Below are 20,634 nucleotides of genomic sequence, written 5' to 3'. Positions count from 1 at the left end.
GGGGACCTCTGCAAGAGACTCAAGGGAGCCTCCCTCAGAATAGACAGTGTTCCTATATCTCAGGGGCTGCCACAAAGACGAGGGAGTCAAGCTATTCTCCAAAGTGCCCGAAGGCAGGACAAGAAGCAATGGATGGAAACTAATCAAGGAGAGAAGCAACCTAGAACTAAGAAGAAACTTCCTGACAGAATAATTAACCAGTGGAACAACCTGCCTCCAGAAGCTGTGAATGCTCCAACACTGGAAATTTTTAAGAAGAGACTGGACAGCCATTTGTCTGAAATAGTATAGGGTTTCCTGCCTGAGCAGGGGGTTGGACTAGATGACCTCCAAGGTCCCTTCCAACTTTACTATTATGATTATTATGATTATGTCCAAGATCTAGTATAAAACACCTTAATCAGGACACAGTTGTATCTACAGTATAATATGGCTTTATGCATTCATCTCTTATTCTTACTAGGGGATTGCTGAGACGAAAACTTGCAGAGAGGAGCTCTTAATAGGGTGACACATAGATCTGCCTGAGAGTCCCTTCCTTTTGCTGCTTTTCTACAGCTTTCTTTTGCAGCTATTAAGCTATTGCGCCTTTTAATGGAATAAAAATCTAAGAGAGGTTAAAACGGTGCTGGGGGGGGGGAAAGTGGAGAAGGCAGTGTTATCCATAATAAATTCATCTGTCTTCATTTGCAGGATTTGTGTTTGCATTTTTTATGTTCAGGATTTTATTTTCTGAGCAGGGAAATAGAACACGAGCCACATCAAGTGTTAAAAGATCCACCAGAGTTAATAAAAGCACCCCTTCAAAAATAAACCCCGGGATGTCAATATATTTACCAGGAAGTAAGAGAGTGATCCAAGCAACTTCGACTTCATTGCTGTGTGAAGGCCAGTTTTACTTCCAGTTTCCATCTTTAAAAACTGGGCAGGAAGACTAGCCTTTAATTTCCAAAAAGGATGCAGGCAGGTTGGAAATGACAGCATCACCATTGCAAGACTCCCAGTTGAAGCCAGACTGGAGAACTCCACTGGAGGAGTGAATTTCTCTTTGCACAATGCCAGGTTAAGGATGAAGGTGCCCTTTCAAAGCTATGTCCCCACATACACTTAAAACACTGGATAAACTCACCCTGGCAACATTTTTTCTTGCCCTCCCTTCTTAACTCTACATTGTGTATAAGACAGATTTAAGATGTCTTTTGTTGTTCTGGTGAGCAAGTATTTTTCCTTTACCCTAACATTTCCCAAGGTCAGCCTCAGGATGCATAAAATCTAATTTGTGTCTTTGGAGGACTGGGTCAATTGCAGGGACCAGGGCTGGCAACAACAGGGAATGCAAATTGGATGTTAGTATTTTCTGTCAGCTCAAAGGTGGGTGACGAGAACTACTGTATATCAGGAAAAAGCCAAAAATGTTTTTAAAATGTAATTCTTTTTACTACTGTACAATATTGCTTTCTGCCACACGGTGCCTCAATATACTTTTTCTTTCTTTTTTGCCAGATTTCAAGGACTTTTAAAATGGTTTAAAGTACTATTTGAGATATCTTTGGCACTTTCTTCTTTTGATGAAAGATAAAAGTAATACTTTTTTTTATGAAAGAACGGCCTGAGAAGCAGGTGGGTGGGTGTGGGGAGATCTGTGAAGTACAAGGCTCTCAGCCAATCAGTGCATTGCACAGTTAAAGATGTTTCTCCTGAGGTCAGATACTAAAAAAGCATGGTGTGCATCCAGAGTTCAGTGAATTCTTTTGTAAAGTACATCCATCTGGATTTTGGTCTGCTTTGCCGTCTTTTCTGTGGATAAAAATGGAACTTAGTTGCCTTGCGTAGACCGGATCATCATTACCACCTTACGGAGGGAGTAGGCACCACCATGAAACTCTGCCCAGTAGACTCCATCCTGATAGCGGCTTCGGTAATGACCACCCTTGTACCAGATGCCATTGAGATTGGAATGGGCACACATATTGTACCACCAACCACCTTTCTGGTAATGGGCACAGTTCCCTAGGGAGAAAGAATAGGGGGAGAGGGGGAGGAGATCAGAACGTGAAACCATGAATTCAGATGCCATTAACTTTTGGTAACCTAGGTCAAAACTGGGCAGCCACTGGGTCACATGGAGCTTAACTGATGTTCCTTGGCCTAATTGAAATGACTTTTGCAGATAACACATTTAAACATCAAGCAAATCCAGCAAATGGTATGAAAGGAGGGAGGGAGGGAGGGAGGGAGGGAGGGAGGGAGGGAGGGAGGAAGGAAGGAAGGAAGGAAGGAAGGAAGGAAGGAAGGAAGGAAGGAAGGAAGGAAGGAAGGAAGGAAGGAAGGAAATCACTGACTCTTGGCCCTGCCTTCCACTGGCTTCAGCCCAATCTAGTGTTAGCATTCAATGCAATCTCTAAAAAAATTACTGAAAAAATATGGTGTTTCCTTCGCAGGAAAAAGGGTGCCCACAATTTCTTAAGACCTTCAAAGGCTGCTGACCATCTTTATCTTTAATATGAGTGCATAAGAAATTCCCTTACATTCCTTCCAGGCAACCTTGGAAAATGGATATTTATGATTTTTTAACAAATATTGCAGGAAAGTTATAATCTGTTTTCTCTTTTAATTTGGAGCTTAATTAATGTGGTGCTGCATGTTTGTCTATATATTCATATACATTTACATATTATCCAAACTTTACACAATACCAAAAGCCAAAACTTGAGTTAAATGTTATACTGCATTGAGAAAATATCAGTTGATTAGATAAATTTGGGTAGCATTGGCTTAGCAAGCAATGTTCACCAATGCAGTCAGTATAGGTTATCCTATACAAAACTGTACAACACAGTGATTATTTTTATCTTAGCAACTGCTTTGCTTAATGACCCACTTCCCAGTCCCAATTGGATTCACTAAATGAGGACTACCTGTAGATAAATCAGATGATGTTTTATTGGTGCAGTGTGTTTCTCTCCAGTTTTGCTTTGTGTATCAAGCAGCATTTGGAATGAACATAACTTCCAATTATTGGAAGAAGAAAAAAAGAAACTGTTGGAACCAACTTTGCAATGGTGGAAGACAAATGAGAGAGAGAAAGATAATCAATTGAAATTGAAATCCTTTAAATGTTCAGTCACCCTTCTAGAAATCTGAGGCAGAATTAAAGAAGTTTACTGCTGCTAAGCTCTCCTTTAATATCTTGTGAATTGCACATTCTAGATCAGAGGTGTCAAACTCGCCACATCTTGTGACGTGTCGCGACATATCACGACTTTTTCCCCATTGCCGGAGCTGTAGTAGGCATGGTTTCGGCATGACACATCCAGCCCACAGGCCGGCAGATGGACACCTCTGTTCTAGATTCTCAGTGTTCTTTAATGTAGCACAATACTTGCTCTTCCCACTGCTCAACAAAATGGGAGATAAGAGCCAACACTGTGTTTTAAAGACATACCGGTAAATAAAACCAATGGACGTCACTGAAGCTAATATGATATACCTTGGGCCAGAGTACAAGTCAGCTGCTAAAATCATAAAACAGACAAGGATTTTCTTTTGCAGCCATTCTGCCCCAAATAGAAAATTCTGTTTAGGCAAGTGGAAAACCCAGTTTGTGCTGACTTGCTATTTCTTTCCCTCTTATTTTTTCCCTATTATGATTGATATAAATTATGACAAAAAAATCTTCAAGAGGAAAAGACAGATTAGCTGCACAAGGCCTTTTCAGTCTTCTACCTGGAAATCTTTGATTTTCTGGAAATAAAAAAAATAGCTTTGTCTCCTAAAATGAAAGTTTCTGCTGAGGCAGCATATCTAAGTAGATAATGCATTTTGCAGGAGAATAGAAACCTCCAAGTCTCCTTGATGTACACAAGACAACATATGGCCTTTATAGGTCAAAATCTTTTAAACTGGCTGAAATTTGATTATAAATGTAATCCTGGTCTTGGGACCAGTTTCATCTCTTTGTACATTTAACAATCTGGGCTTTTTTTAATTAAAGATATGGAAAACACATACATATACACATAGTGTGTTGTTTTGAAAAAATAAGCTAGCCCTTTAACCATTCTCTTCAGAGACAGAATAATTACCTTTCCCAATACTCTATCCTTATGGTCTGCATATGTTGATTTAGCTTAGAGATTAATGTGAAGTGAGTACCATATTTTGGTCACAAATTTATATTAATGATTCTAGATCAGGGGTCTTCAAACTTGACCCTTTTATGACTTGTGGACTTCAACTCCCAGAATTCCTCAGCCAGAGTGCCTGGCTAAGGAAATCTGGGAGTAGAAGTCCACAAGTCATAAAAGGGCCAATTTTGAAGACCCCTGTTCTAGATGATATAGTTCTGCCTCCAAGTCCCATCAAAACAGCTTTCTCCTATTTTACCATCATGTGGAAGCAGGTTCTGATTGCTGCCTCAGCTCAACTGGCTGATGTTGAGCTGAAGCCTTCCTCACAGTTTTCATGAGGAAACAAATAGAAAGTTCCCACCCATCAATCTGAGCTCTGAGGAGAAAGAAGGGGATCAAAATACAATGAGTATAAACCCTTCTCTGTACAATTCATAGAAGCGTCCATGAGGCTCTTTTCTCCTATTTTCCCCACAACAATAACCTTGTGAGGTGAGTTAAGAAAGAGTAACTGGCCTAAAGTCACCAAGCTAGATTATATGGCTAATGGAAGATTGTAATTTATAGTCTTCTGGCTTCTAGTCCACGTCCTTAAACATTACACCAAACTATTTTTACCAATAGTTTTTCCTGCTCGGTTTTTGATATGTCCTTCCAGCAGTTTCTGCCAGCAGTTATGCCCTCTTACCTGAGTAAGCATCATGGTCATGGTCAAGAGTGCTGAACTGTCGACCATTGTGCCAGGAGAGAGAATCTCCAGCATTGCCTTGATATTTGCCCAGCCGTAGCCGATAGAAGTCACTCTTGGGCTCCAGAGTGAAGGTATTGTATTCAGCATATGCCTGTCGCCCACTCCAGTCTTCCATTAATACATGCAACATGTATGAACCCTGGTGGGTCAGCAAGTAAATGAATTCCAGGCCCAGCCAGTGCTCCCCTTCCAGGTTCCCAAAACCATTCTAAGAAAAACACAACAGGCAAATGATTACCAAGGTGTCATTAAGGTGGATGACTCTCTCTAGAGTACTTCTGTGGTGGGAAATTACAAATTTCTTTCACAGAACATGCACTCAATCATGCCAGGTGAATACCCAAAATAATCTGCCATCCAGACTCAACCCTATCTCCTTCCTTTGCAAAGAGATCATCTGGTATCTCTGGAACCATTAGGACGCTTAAGAGAACAGCCCTATATCCCTGGTATGCTACTAAGGCAAAATGTGTATTTTTTGGCTTAATGTATTTTGTGTACCATGATTTATAGCTTAACATTATGGAAGAATCCATCCATTATAGCTTTCTCAAGAACTAAACTACAAACAATCCTAGGTTAGATAACTCAATTCCTTGTCAATGAGGATAAATATAAATATTTTTCTATAATGGTAACCAGGTTCCAAAGTATGTAAGCCTGAGGTTTTTTTTGCTTTCGGGTTCATGAATGCTACTTATAACCACCCAATGAAGTTCAGTTTATGAACCTGGCTCCTAGCTTCATCATGTATGGCTCTTCATCCTCAGCCCTGCTGGGTGACTTCAGCTCTCTAATGCTAACTTCAGGTAAGCTTGCATCCTGCAATTCTCTCCACCTAACTGTACCCACAATTTGGGTATCCTTCCTCCTCAGAGCTCCTCTCTTTGTGGGGGTACCAGAAGCCACATCCTCCAACCTTGTAATCCTGCCAAGTGGTAAAGAAATTGACTGATCCATCCTGCCGCCGCTGGATGACCGTCCAACCACCTCCATTGTATTCCTGGTCACACCAAACCTGGATGATACCCTGAGCATGAGTGGGCTGTAGCATGATGATTCCACTGGATTGGCCATCCTGTTGAGCTGCTTGACAGTCAGGCCAAGGCCCTGCACAAGAAACAAAATAAAGCTTATTCCAAAGTGACTGATGCTCTTGTGGCTTTTAGAAAAACAACACATTTTGGTCTAAGGAACCACTGTTGATATTTTGCCTTGTGGTAAGCATGCCTTTAATCATAAACCACATTTTCCATAGAAAGACTCAGACAGAGGGAATGTCTCCCCTGCATCAAGGGCCTCCTATATACTAGGAAGCCATGTTCTGGCATTTAGGTCAGTTTTGAAAGCCTATGAATAAATCACTGGTTTCTCTTAGCAAACACTGTTTGATGCTCAGCCAAGCTAGATCATCAGATCAAGGGCTTGCCTCTCTAAGATGAAAGGGATGGAATGTAGTTTCAGTATAGACTGCGATCTTTTTTATTTTTTATTTGGTTCTGGTCAACAGATGCTTTATGGAAAAAGCAGGAGGCCCCATGATTGAGTAAGGGTGTATAGTATTGGGTGGGGAGAAGCTATAAGACCAATACTCTGCATTAAGAATATAACTATAATGAGCTATTCATAGTGTTTTATAATTCTACTTCAGCTTTCAAAACCAAACTAATAAATCTGAGGAATGGAACACCCTTTAGTTAGCAGTCTAAAGGTATACTAGGAATAGCATGAAGCACTTGCAGTTTATATTTTGGGCCAGGGGAATCAAGCAGTGCAGAGAAAAGTGGCGAACTGTTTACAAGATAAAGAATTCATGGGATATCTATGCTTTGTCTGCATGAACATCCCAAGAATTGTACATGTTAATCTGTATTTTACACAGAGAAGTAGCATTAAATCATTCCAGGACTGATTTACTTCAAATTATAGGTGGAGTAATTGCATAGCTGAATAATTCCCTACAGAAAATGAAGCATAAATCATCATACCAATATCATATAGAAGGGTAACTCAAGATTTCTCTCACCGGTGGGTAAAGGAGCGCTACATCTTCATCTTTGGAAATAACTTTACCTCCCCGTTTGGGTGACCTAGGATCTGGTCACTTCCCATCATGGCAACAGACTGCTAAGCACAACTTTAGCTGTGTTTCTTGGCAGTTGTGTGCTCCCTCACCTGTAGATTTGGTGGGTCCAACAGCAGGGAGCAGAGGAGTGTCATCCAGTGAAGAGGGAGCCTTGTCAGGCCAGTACTGGGCAGTTGCTGTCTGGTCTCGCTGGATGTCATTGATGGTGTCAAAGTAGACTCTGCTTTCATTGGAAGTGCTTGCCGGGTTGTGAGGTACCACTGGTGCCAAAGGTGGCTGTGTGAAGAAGAGGAGCAATCTCATCCAATAATCATATCCTCAGGGAGCAACATCCAGTTTAAACCATCTGATCTGAGCTCTACAACTCTTCCTATGCTGGTTTTTTTTGGGGGGGGGAAATGTTTCCCCAGAAAACGGATGTTTCAAGGCAGACTTGCTGTTGGCTGACTATGATACAACCAGTTACAGAGAGCAAACCCAAATCTTTTCAATATGTGGGAGAAAATGAGCTACATCTGTAGAAGCCCATCCTAAACTTGCCTGTTGCTCTCCACAACACATTTGGAAAGCATGAAATTGGTGAAGGCTATTTTGTGAAGAAACCAAAAGGTCCCAGTCTTAGAGCAATGCACTTGAAGAGAATTATGCCCCCATAGAATAGGTGTGTGTATTTATTTCTAAACAATAGTTAAGGAGCTAGATGATTAAAGTGAAAACAAGATGCTAGATCTGAAGTGTGGGGGAAGTGTTTTGCTCATCCCACCCTGGTGGTCTGAAAGCAGATTAACTTGGAGTGCTGCAGATGTGGGTGGTGCAAATCACAAGCCTTTCACCCTATGATTACTGTCACATGGGCTTCCTGTGGGTTCATAGGAGTTGATGGATAAAACAGTGCAACAACTTCTTTGGATTTTTGGATGTGGGTAATTTATTAAGAAAACACATCAAGGCTAATTGCACCAGTTAGTTTAATCTTCCCCAGTTTAGCTCTGCACGCAGAATTTACATTTAGCTATCTGCATTTCAGTGTTTGCTTCCAGTAATGCTGCCACATGGTTTTTAAATTGCAGAGAGAACCAAGTATCATAGTCTAGGCAATGATGTTATTTTAACAGAAATATCCACACAGTTATTTTTGAATTGCTCAAGAGATAAAGAAAGGACAAAGTATATGCTGGCCAGTGTCCTCTCTCTCGGACAATCCAGGAAAAGATTTCTGCCTTGGCTCTGACACGTTTTTCCTTCCATCTTCTTCAATCCCTCATATTTGTTGAATAGAAAAAGCTCCCCTGGGCATCCTTCTTTTTGGATCTTCAATTAATGTAATGGTATCCATGGGTGGCTGGAGTCAAAATCAACAAGAATGGTGGCTGGTGCGTTATAATGCAAGCCCTGCCCTTTCTGAATGTGTACATGACACATGTGCAAAAGGTAGCAGCTTTAACTGCGATGCTCCATCTGCTATCTTGTTGATTTTGACACTACTAAAATTGCCAAGTAAAAACTTCCAGATGTCATCCAATAGCTCTCTTTATCAGTCTTCTTTGGAACTGTTCTCAGACACACAGGTCTGCAGTAATATAACACTGCCCAGTCCAATTTGTTGATTAGCCTTGATTACACTTTATTAAAACAACAAATCTAGATAGTCTAGACCAGTTTTTCCAGACCTTGGGAAACCTTTCCCAATTTTAAGATGTGTGGACTTCAACTCCTGGAGTTCCCCAACATGTTGGAAATTGAACTCCACAAGTTTTAAAGTTGTCAAGATTAAGAAATTCTGATCTTATTTTAGATTCTTCCAGCCATTACACTTCCTTCGTCAAAGTTCTCCTTCTAGTTCTTTCCAGAATTCTTTTGGGTATTCTAAAAAAACTCTGTAATGGCAGCTCAACAACAGCCCCTTTTTCTCCTGTGAGAAAGTGGGAAACTAAACCGTCCATTCACTTTTCACTTTCTCTTTGTTTGGGTAACTGCATGGATATATGAACAGCCAGCAGGCCACTGCGACTGAATGCAGGCTGTCACAATTACCATTTTATTTCCTCTGAGCTTGGACTTGTGGCAGCAGTGCAGCACACATAAAATTTCAGCAGGTAAAAGTTTTTCTTGCCAAAGGAGATTCAACTAGCAGTGGGAAAACCTTTCTGCACCTTTGCTCTTACATTGGGCCCAAATGACTAGGGGGGCTTTCGCCCAGGTTCGCCTGGTGCGCCAGTTGCGGCCCTATCTGGACCGGGATGCCCTGTGTACGGTCACTCATGCGCTCGTGACCTCTCGCCTGGACTACTGCAATGCTCTCTACATGGGGCTTCCCTTGAAGACCACTCGGAGGCTCCAACTGGTACAGAATGCGGCCGCGAGAGTTGTCTTGGGAGTTTCCCGGTACTCCCATGTTACACCTTTGCTCCGCGAGCTACATTGGTTACCAGTTGTCTTCCGGGTGAGGTTCAAGGTTTTGGTTATGATCTTCAAGTCCTTACATGGCATGGGTCCGGGATACCTCGAGGACCACCTGCTGCCGGCGTCAACTCCCCTCCGCCCTGTGCGTGCCCACAGTGAGGGCCTCCTCAGGGTGCCTCCGGTCAGGGAATGTCGACTGGTGGCCCCCAGGGGGAGGGCCTTCTCTGTGGGTGCTCCGGCATTATGGAACCAACTGCCGGTTGAGCTCCGGATGGCATCGGACCTTTGCTCCTTCCGGCGCGGGCTGAAGACCCACTTATTTGAACTAGCTGGCCTGGCCTGATGGGGAATATTAGGTTTTTTTTAATGGGTTTTTTACTATTTTATTGTCATTGTATTTTAATTGGGCATTGGTTTAATTTCTTTTTAATTTTTGTACTGTTATTTATATATGCCCTGTTAACCGCCCTGAGTCCTTCGGGAGAAGGGCAGTATAGAAATTGAATAAACCTAAACCTAAACCTAAATGTCTAGCCAGAAAAATATTTCAATTCAAACCATTATAAATATGGCCCTGGAAAATCCTGGAGTCAGCTCAGCACAGGTTTGAATTTTGCTCCAACCTCATTGAGTTCCTAAGTTTGTGAAAGAGAGGGTGGTTGTTACACAAATCAAGGCTTACAGCTGAAGCTGGAATAAAGTTGTCCAAGAATTGAAAGTAAGACAGAGTTTAGCTTAGGTGAAGTTAGGTTAGGTTTTCTTGTTATCAGGATTCCTGGGTTCCTGATGTACAAGTATGTAGCTTTTGAAGACATGAGATAAAGGGGTGGGAAAAACTTTTATCATTCCAAGGTTGCTGTTAAGGCAGGGAAACACACACATGCATTTGCACACATAAAGATAACCAAAAGGTCTCTCTGCAGGATTTTGTTTTAAATAACCGGGAGACTCCAAGATCAGGCCTTGAATATATTTCTCATTCCATGAGAAAAATGGGATTCAGAAAAGAAATGGCAAACTGAAGATGGTTCTGTGAAAAGCAGAATGGCAATTGTGACAGAATGAAGACTGGACAAATCTTCGACAATTTCTCTAGAGACAAGGTGAGGACTTGGGATCACCCAAAAATGCTCCAGACAACTGCTTTCCACAAGGAGCCTGGAGGATAGAGGTCTTTGGCAGGTTTAATGCTCTGAGAGAGAAAGGAATGGCACCTTTGTCCAAAGCAGGTTGGTGTCTTTAAAAGGACACTGGGTTTGCATAGTTCCTTTTCTAGTCACTACTTTTAGGAATTGCTTGTTAATTGTTTCTCAGCTATTAGAAATCTTTGGATAGTCAAGTCTGAAAACCCCAGGCGCCTTTCCTTAAATTCTTAGCAAAAGAATTTTAAATACAAATTTAAGGACTTAAACTGTTGGATTTTTTGTTTTTGTTTTGAAAAAGCAGCAAAAGAGTAATTAGGACTTTGATTTTGGAAAGTTAGAAACAGACTAAGGGTCCAGATGAATTTGAAATACGATTTTGAATAATTATAAAAATCTTTCTCCTGGGGAAACTTATATCTTATATCTTTCTCCATTTGAATTCTTTTAAAAACAACATAATAAGACCAAAAATTGTACATTAGAGGGAGCTAGAAAGAACTAAAGATCACATTAAAGGAGTTAATTTTAAAAGTGTCTGCCTCTATACATAGACTGTATTTAAAAGGCGCTATAGAAATTATCTGACTGATTGATACTGATTTGAAAGTGCATTTTAAAATGACATGCTACATTAATGACATGGGAAAAGATGTTACATATCAGATATATAAAACAAACGAGCTGATGTCTTAAAAATTAAAAGGGATAAACAAATAACAAACCAAGAGAGTGATCTAGATAATTTTCCTATATTGGTTTTACAAAAGAGGATTATTGAAGCTATGAAGTTCTCTGCAAAGAGACACATACATACATACATACATACATACATACATACATACATACATACATAAAAAAGAATCAAATCTTAGGACATTATGTGACGGGACTAAAGTTCAAGACTGTTAAAAATAAAAGGAAGGAATATATAATTGATTTTTTGATCAAGGTTAAAATAGATATGTTGTTAATCCTTAATGGATTTTGCTGACATCAAGACTGAAATGATGCGATTTTATGGATTTGCTTATTTCACATGGAGAAAGTATGATTTTAGAAAATTCCGGTTTCAAATTAAAAAAAAATCAGCTTTCATTTATCCTCATAATCCTGAAACCAGTCTTCCTTCTACCCTGCCCACCCTCTTGTCCTCTCTTTGGTTCCTGAGTCCCAGTTCCCGCTGGCCAGTACCTGTGGGGGCACCTCCTTGCCGGCTTTTCCTTGCTGGCATTCTCTCTCTAGGCGGCTGATCAGGGCACTCTGATTGTTGACAAGGGCAGCCAAAGCATTGTACTTCCCCTCTAGTTGGCGATAACTGGCCGCCACCTGTGCAGCCTCAGCAGAAGCATTGGCTACACGCCATTCCAGCTGAGAGGTCTGCACTGGCCGTTCTCGTCGCTGAAGGATCTCATGAAGCAGCTGAGTATAGAGCTGGGTCACCCGGGCATTGACATTGCGGCTTTCCTTGCGTAACGCCTTGACCTCGCTCACCATGGCCCCATCCACCTCCACCAGTCGCCGTAGTTCATCCATTTGGGCCTGCTGCCGGCTCAGCTGGACATGGATCTCCTCCACCTCACTACGGTTGGGACCTGGAGGCTCAGGGGGAGGACGTACACTGCTCCAGCACACTGCTCCTGTGAACTTCTGCTGAGGCAAGATGAAGGTATGGGTACATCTTGGTCCAGTGATTGGTTCAGGGCCTGAGACGATTGGCCTGGCCAGGCTCAGTAACAGCAGCACTAACACTGAGGATTGAGGCTCCATACTTGTGGGGAAAGAGCCAAAAGCCGCCAGCAGGGGGGATCAGAAACAAGTCCTCCTCTCGGAAGACCTACAAAGCAGAGGATGAACAGCTTCAAACCCAATAAGGCCTTAGCAACAAGGAATGCACAATGAAATAAGTAAAGCCACCTGTTTACACAAATGATACAAAACTTGCACTGGGCCTTCCCTTGGACTTTTTCATTATCATAATTCATGAGAGGAGAAAACTCCACTTTGCACGTCAGTATTTGGAGCCGACTGAAAACAAAACTGATGTAAGTCTCACATGTGAGATGGCTCAATGCCTTGGACATCTCTCTTCTACAAGTGAGAAGCAGCCAAGGCAGAAACCCTGAAGGGTGTTTCCATCTTACAAACTTCATGGTTGGCAAATAATCAGTTTAGGTTTGGCTTAACATTGCAATGGGATTTGAGAGGGAAGGGGAGCAAGAGATAAACCCTGGACAGATGAGGTTCCTAATTCCTGTGTAAACAAGAGCGTCCACTCCCAGGCTTCTTGGGCAGTTCCATCTGGATTTTATCACTGCTTCTTTCACCCCCACCCTTTCTCCCTGTCCCTGTTCTCACGCTGGCTTTCAAGAGCAGAAGAGGAGATTAAAATAGCTGCAAGTAGTGTTTATTGTTAGCAGTGGGAGGGCTGGAACCAGCCAACTTGGCTATTTTCAGACAAGTTGGTAAAGAAAGGACAGAAAATCATTACACCGTCTGCAATCTCGTGTCAGCCAGCTACTTTGCCAAAATAATTTCATTTCAAGCAATTTATTCCATTCCCCCCCCCCCCAGATATGCCTTGCAAGAGATCAGATGCAAGCCAACTACAGCTGTAATCCCATGCACTTGCCTTCTGAATTAAGCCACATTTAATTAGCCATACACAGCACTGTACCATAAGAGCCAAAAGTATGCATTGGCATTTGATGTATGTCACCTTCAGCTTTTTTTTAAGCATCAGCTGAGAAGGGACTCATCACTATTCAGTCTACGTCTGACGTGAAACAGAATTTTAACATACCTTTTCTCAGGTGGCCTTGAGAAAAATATTTTCCCTGTAACCCACATGGGTAGTCTTTGACTTACAACTATTCATTTAGTGACTGTTTGAAGTTACAATGGCACCGGAAAAAGTGACTTATGACCGTTTTTCAGACTTAACCACCATTGCAGCACCCCCATGGTCACGTGATCAAAATTCGGGCATTTGGCATGTTTTCATGACAGTTGCACTGTCCTGGGGTCATATGATCATCATCTGTAGGCTTTCTAGCTGGCTCCCAATAAACGAAGTCAAAGTGGGAAGCCCATTCACTTAACAACCGGAGTGATTCACTTAACAACTGGGGCAAAAAGGTCATATAAAGGGGCAAAACTCATTTAATAGCTGTCTTGCTTAGCAAATGAAATTTTGGGCTCAATTTTGGTGATATGTCGAGGACTACCAGCATTTGCTTAGAGGAAAATTGCTCTATTTGATGTCGTTGACCAATATTCTTCCATCTAATGTCAGAGAAGGATTCCCCCCACCCCTTCTTTCAAGATTGCAGCACAGGAGCAAAAGCACTGAATTCCCCCTAATACACCTCTTTTCTCTAGCCCCAATAAAATAATTGCATTTTCATGCAAATGCAATTATATTATTGCATTTGCATGAAAATATTATCTTATACATTAAAGAGGAAGATGCATTTAATATTACACCATTTGCTCTTAGGAGCAGTCTAGAGTAGCATTTCTTGAAATATGGTCCTGGGATCTCTGGGGGTCCTCATGACCTCTCAGAGGTCTGAGAAATCAAAATTATTTGCCAGCCTATCTTGAAAAATAGTAAATATTAAAATCCCTTCAAGAAAATGTGAGAAGCACTAGTGGTAGTGAATGTGTAAATTTTAGCTTTTTAACATCATAAAAGGTAAAGGTAAAGGTAAAGTTTCCCCCGCACATGCGTGCTAGTCGTTTCCGACTCTAGGGGCCGGTGCTCATCTCCGTTTCAAAGCCGAAGAGCCAGCGCTTGTCCGAGGACATCTCCGTGGTCATGTGGCCGGCATGACTAGACGCCAAAGGCGCACGGAACGCTGTTACCTTCCCACCGGAGTGGTCCCTATTTTTCTACTTGCATTTTTACGTGCTTTCGAACTGCTAGGTTGGCAGAAGCTGGGACGAGTAACAGGCGCTCACTCTGTTACGCGGCACTCGGGATTCGACCCGCCAAACTGCCGACCTTCCGATCGACAAGCTCAGCGTCCTAACCCACTGAGCCACCGCGTCATCATAAACATCCATAAATGTATGCCATACAATCAAAAGCTTTTTTGGGGTTTCCCATAGTTTTGAAAAGTGGGAAGGAGTCCTGAGAGAAGAAAGTTTAAGAAATGCTGCTCTAGACAATCTTTTCTTCTGCGTTTGGCATGAGCTTCTGAACCAGTTGCCTCCAGATTTCCAAATTCCTAAACTCAACTTGAATGAAAAAAAAATCTGAGAATCGAAATTTAATAGATATTTGTTTTGATATACTGTAAGGTACATCTAGGATTTCAACAAAATCCAGAAAAAAAGCACAGCGTTAAGATGTAATGTATTAAAGGCAACTTTAACGTGGAACTTAAAGAGAAGCATAGCTAGGCTGGAAATCAGAACATTATAGTCTCAAGTCTCATTTTGCTTCACCCATAGATCAACAAAGGCTGCAGTCCTAAACATTCTTATTTGAGAGAAAGAATTACTAAATACGGTTGTATTTATTTCTAAGGAATGTAAATAAAATGGCACTAATCTGGCTTTATGGCTTTAATAAATTGATAGAAGAGAATAGTTGTTGGGCTGAACTTTGGGGTGTATGTATGTATTTAGGTATGTATGTATGTTCTAATAGGAACTCATGATGTTACCTAGTTTGGTAATGAAACATCTGCAAGAAAGCAAACAGGTTCAAAGAGAAACAAGGACCCCACAAATTTGAACTGAATTGAAATTGCATTAAACTAATCAGATTTTTTGCTTGTGAGCCCCCACAGAGTGTGTATTGATAAGTTACACTATTCCTGTATGATACAGAGTGTCATTTTCTTGGAACTGAACTTTTCCTTCTCCTTCCCAGATTTCACATAGGATGGCTTTAAGCAGTGGCGTAGCGTGGGTTGTCAGCACCCGGGGCAAGGCAAGTAATTTGCGCCCCCTAACCCGTGCACCGCACTGCACGCCTGGCACCCCCCCCATCCACAGTGGGCGGCAACCCGGCGGCTCAGATCGGATTCGCACAGCCAGCACTGCAGTGAGAGAGAGTGAGTGAGCCAGGCAGGGGCAGAGAGCTGCAAGTGCGAGCGCGTGCCCCCCAGATGTTGCGCCCGGTGCAGCGGGCACCCCCTGCACCCCCCACACTATGCCACTGGCTTTAAGCAAAGGTAGATCTTAAACAAAAGACAGTTTAGTAATGTGGTGAAAGGCAGCGAGTTTGAAGCTAAGAGACCGAGTTCTAATCTGCCTTAGTCATGAAACCAGCTACATGATTTTTGGGCCAATCATTTTCTCTCAACCTGATGAAAAAGGCAATGGAAAACTAATTACAGTATGTTATGACGTAACACCATTTTAAATAACATTCAGTACAAAACCTTTTTTTAAAAAAAAAATGCATAATAATGATAATGATAAAGAAGTCTGGATAGCGGATAGTACCTGGAGATAACAGAATATAAAAGAAAAAAATGAAGAAAAATCACAAAATTCGAAGACCTGCAAATAAAATGATTGTACCAATAGTAATAGGCACCTTGGGTGCAATCCCAAAACAATTGGACCACCACTAGAACACCATTGGCATTGACAAAAAGCACCTCAGTCAATTGCAAGTAAGTTACACAGTTTACATCCTGTGACAATACCCTTAACACCATCAAACATCCACATCTGCCTATCCCAGGTCCTTGGAAAGGACTCGATGGGTGGATAAAAATGCCAAATCCATTCTGAACATCTAGCTGACTTCTGCCATGAATCATAATACAAGTAGTCCTCAGTTTACAACAGTTCCCTTAGTGACCGTTCAAAGTTACAGCAACACTTATGACCATTTTTCATACTTATGACCGTTGCATCATCCTCATGGTTACGTGATCAAAATTCAGACGGTTGGCAACTGACTCATATTTATGACGGTTGCTGTGTTCCAGCATCAAGCGATCACCTTTTGCCACTTTCTGAAAAGCAAAGTCGATGGGCAAACCAGATTCATTTAACAACCGTGTTACTAATTTAGCAACTATAGTGATTCACTTAACAAATCTGGCAAGAAAAGTCATAAAATGGGGCAAAACGTGCAACATAAATTTTGGGCTCAGTTGTGATCATAAATTGAGGACTACCTTTAAATCTGCACATTGACAAAATTTCCATCTATCAATTGATTTTACATAGATAATATGCTGACACATTACGACATCTGAGATTCTTGGAAAGAATTTGATGGATATTGGCAGCTGTGACTTCACATTGTTATGAACAGATAATAATAATTTATTACATATATCTGCCTTCCATTATGCATGTGAGATATTCTCTTTCACATATTTATAAAATGAACTGACCAAACTCCCATGGGAAATTTATTTTATTTAATTATTCTACTAGCAAGTTGTTTTCAGTTCTAGCAATCATATAGATTTTTTTTGCTGTTCAATAACTCAATGGTTCTCAATCTTTTCTTTACCACAGACCCCCTTTAAATATCTTTTGTATTTTGATCCCCAAGATTTAACTCAAGATTTAAATCACAACATTTCTTCAAGCCTTCACGGACCCCCTATGATGACATCATGGCCCTCCAGGGATTTGCAGACCACAGGTTGAGAACTACTGCAATAACTTATATCCTGCCTCTTCTTAAGCTTCTAGGTACCTCTAGGTAAAATAACAACATATAAGCCACCATAAAATAAAGATTCAAATCATCAAAATAAAACCCATTATATTGGCATCTAAACCACATGACAGTCCTCCTTGGATTGGCTGCATCCATTTAACTTGCATCCTCTGCCCTGAATCCCTGAAGGAAACGTCTTGAGGTCTTCCAGAAAGAGCAACATAACTTCACCCATATGCAATTGGAATGGGTGGGCAGGTAGAATTCTCCACTGAGGGATCTGCCATTGAGAAGGTCAGATTCCTGGCTCCCTCCCCTTTGATCTTTCCTGAAAGATGGTTTCTCAGCCTGTACCCCTTAACCTGTCTGATGCGAATAGGCAGACTCTGCCTGGCTCAGGTAGAAATGTTGGTATCGGTTCAATATTTTACTGCCATTTGAATTCCTACTTCTGAACAGAGAATTGAGCCTGTAGGATATAGGACTGGGGAGAAGCAGTCAACGTTACCACCAATCTGCCACCAACCCCACGAGACAACACCGTACGAGCAATGGCATGGAAGGAAGAGCAGCCAAGGACGCTTTCAAGTCTTCGTCCACATTATTTGGATATGGAAGGCCTATTTCCTACTAACTTGTTTCATGTTACTCAATTCCATTTTGTCGTAAAGATTAAACAGCTGTGCACCCCCTCATGATATTTATAAACAGAATAGATTATTTCCTGCATAGACGCACTGCTCCTTGTACACAAAGTTTCTCCAAACCAAAAGGCAAAAGGAATACAAAATGACCTGCATTAATAACCTTGTTCTATATATAGATGAGAATTGGCAGTTTTTTTAAAAGGACTTCTGTGTAGAAGGACCTCTGGGTAACTTGTCCTTTCAATCTATTCAATGTCCCACTATCTTACCTGTGTACTGGTCACCTCAGTGTCCAAAACAATCATCCAGCTCTTTTGTTGCGTGAACCCACGTCTTTTGCTGAAGCAGGGAGAAGAACCCCCTTATATCGTAGACTTCAATCTCTCGGCAGACCCTCGTCTGTCTCTCACATCATGCGTTCTGCCAGCGCCAGGGAAAAGTGTTAAATTCCTTGCACTTCACACTGTAGCCCATCAGGATATGATTTCCAACTTCCTCTTAAGGCAGTCATAGAACTGTTTATAATAAGAATTAAAGGAACGGAGTGTGTTCCCTTCCCCTTGTTGCTCTCCAGATAGTTTCTGGAATTAACCCTTTTTCTGCATTCACATGATATTCTGAATTGCGGGCCAGGGAAATGGGCTGGGTTTTCACAACTTTTTCACTCTGTCGCACATAACTAACCAGACGAGCATGTTGTGTAAATATAGCCACTGGGTCTTTAGCTATCAGGTGAAGTATATGGTATTTCTTAACTTACAACAGTGATTGTGACCAAACTTTCCATTGCACAATCACAATCACAATCATAATCATAGGTTTGGAAGGGACCTTGGAGTTCTTCTAGTCCAACCCCCTGCCCAGTGATGTGGTCATAAAGAGTGGAAGAAGTGCTGGTCTGGGAAGGGAATTCCAAAGGAGGGTCATGGCCACCATATGATGCCTTCATAACTTCAGTTGGTCGCTGAATGAATGGTAAGTCGAAGACCTGAATGTAAGTAAATATATGTTTGTGTACACCTAGGCATCTATTCTATTTGGGAGATGAAAAGGACATCATCTAGAACACAGGTGTCAAAGAGAAGGAAAGAAGGCAACAAGGGAAACTTAACATCATGCTCAGGTAAACTTATCTAAGGTAGGAATATACGTATCAGCTAAAGTTTGCTCTGTTTCAATCTTTATCGGAAACAATTTCTCATGGAAACATTAAGCAGACGATTTGGGAAGGCAAATTGGACTTACATTCTCCATTGTAGGTGATCCCCTGGGAGATGTCTTCCATTTGCACTTCTTTTGCATTTAAACATCCTATGCCCACAAGAATTCTTCCAGTCAGTTGATATATTTTTTGCAGTCCTTTCTTTTTAAGCAAGGAAATTAAGTCTATCAGAATTCATTTCTTCCTAACATGGATCTGCTAGGAATAAAGCATCCAAATTTGCCTCCACCAGTATTCTTCTAAATCCCTACCTTAAATATCCCATTCTCAAAATGTCCAGATTTATTTTCATGGAAAAAATGAAGCAAGCCTTGAGCACTGCAGTTCTCAGTGGGAACCGATATGTGCCCACAGCAACACCTTTTGGCATTCATTAGGTTCCCTGGTTTTGATCTTATTTGGGGCTTGAAAGGTAAGCAGTCTTGGGCTTGAATAACATTTACATTGGAGACTACCAGAAATAGTAAAACTGTAGATTACACTAGGAAGTAGAAAAACATCTGGACAAGACAAAGGCAAAGAAACAGATGGAGGAGCTTCTTTGCAAAATCTTATGCTTTCCTTCAAGGACATAAAAATATGGGGTGTTCCTCTAAACCTCTGCCAAAGTGGACACGCTTCAGTTTTGTAGGGGCAAATCTGCGAATTGATTTTGAACCTCATACTTTGTTCCTCACTTGAGCATAATTCCTTGGCCAAATTGGTCTTGGGGTTCAATGAGCTTGGTTTTCTTCTTGCAGCTCTGGGAAACCAATATCCCAACATTTTAACCTTGAGCTAGACAGATTCTCCGCTATTGCAAATTATTTTTGGACTCCTCTAATATGTTCTGGTCTAGGTAGGATGGTGCTGTTGGGAATATACCTGTAAAGTTTTAAAAAAAGCAGTTTTGGGGAGGAGCAAAGCCACCTCTGCCCTGATCTGTGCTCTTTATCAATTTATTTGGCTTTTAGCTTGGTACTGGGAAAGATGTGTTTTGCAGATAACTCTTTTGTGAATGGAAGCAGTTTCTAGCAAACTCTAATAAATGAAATTTCCTTAAAATGTAAATATCCCTCTGAGCACAAATGGTGTGGATGTCTCTTTACAGAGACGTACAGTGGGAAATTCTCCACTGTAAATAGTTCTGAGAAGCTCTCTCTCCAGATCCACTTCTCCTTTGAAACCAATTGTTTTCACTAATGAACACAAAGGCTCCATTGTGCTTGAATGTAAGTATTTCCATCTCTGTGTAAGGGTAGGTGGCCATTTTCCTTTTCATCTTTATTAGAACTGCATTGGAAAGAATATGAAAAAAGAAAATGGAAAAATAAGATGCGTTGCTGCTGATGAAGAGGAGCTGAAAGAGTCTCATGCTGACAAGGAAGTAATGTGTGGTCCTTTGTATCTCACCTTTTGGATTTTAGTTTAAAGCATTGTGGGAAGTCAGCCCCCCAGGAGAAGGAAATATTAAAAGGGCAGAAAAATATATTTCCTCAAAGGATCTTAAAGAGGCAGAAAAGCATGCCCAGTTTTCTTAATAGCCCCAAGTCTCCCTCCCCCAAGCAGAAACCAGCTCTATAGAAATGCAGATGTAAATACTGTAATCCATTCAGGAAGGTTGGAGGTTG

General features: G+C 41.3%; 1 protein-coding gene across 1 annotated transcript; it reads right to left on the bottom strand.

The window, feature by feature from the left end:
- Positions 1–1,639: 1,639 nt before the first annotated feature.
- Positions 1,640–18,188, bottom strand: ANGPTL6 (angiopoietin like 6). The gene is made up of 6 exons (XM_081315493.1): positions 18,072–18,188; positions 11,707–12,349; positions 7,057–7,243; positions 5,801–5,991; positions 4,819–5,089; positions 1,640–2,010 (listed from the first exon to the last, which is right to left on the bottom strand). Exons 2-6 carry the CDS (start codon positions 12,280–12,282, stop codon positions 1,817–1,819), a joined length of 1,419 nt encoding a protein of 472 aa, XP_081171619.1. The 5' UTR covers positions 12,283–12,349; positions 18,072–18,188; the 3' UTR covers positions 1,640–1,816.
- Positions 18,189–20,634: the final 2,446 nt, after the last annotated feature.

Source organism: Vipera berus, assembly GCF_964194415.1.
Source record: "Vipera berus genome assembly, chromosome: 2".
Lineage (NCBI taxonomy): Eukaryota > Metazoa > Chordata > Lepidosauria > Squamata > Viperidae > Vipera > Vipera berus.
Note: the sequence above shows the minus strand (reverse complement) of the source record. Positions and strands in the feature narration are given on the sequence as shown.

Bases quoted from the DNA above. Each gene is read 5' to 3' on its own strand.
- ANGPTL6 (XM_081315493.1), bottom strand. From the start codon at position 12,282: ATGGAGCCTCAATCCTCAGTGTTAGTGCTGCTGTTACTGAGCCTGGCC. The intron at 7,244-11,706 runs GTACTGGCCAGC...TTCTTCACACAG, and splicing joins GCAAGGAGGTGCCCCCACAG to CCACCTTTGGCACCAGTGGT. The intron at 5,090-5,800 runs GTTGGAGGATGT...TGTTTTTCTTAG, and splicing joins CCACTTGGCAGGATTACAAG to AATGGTTTTGGGAACCTGGA.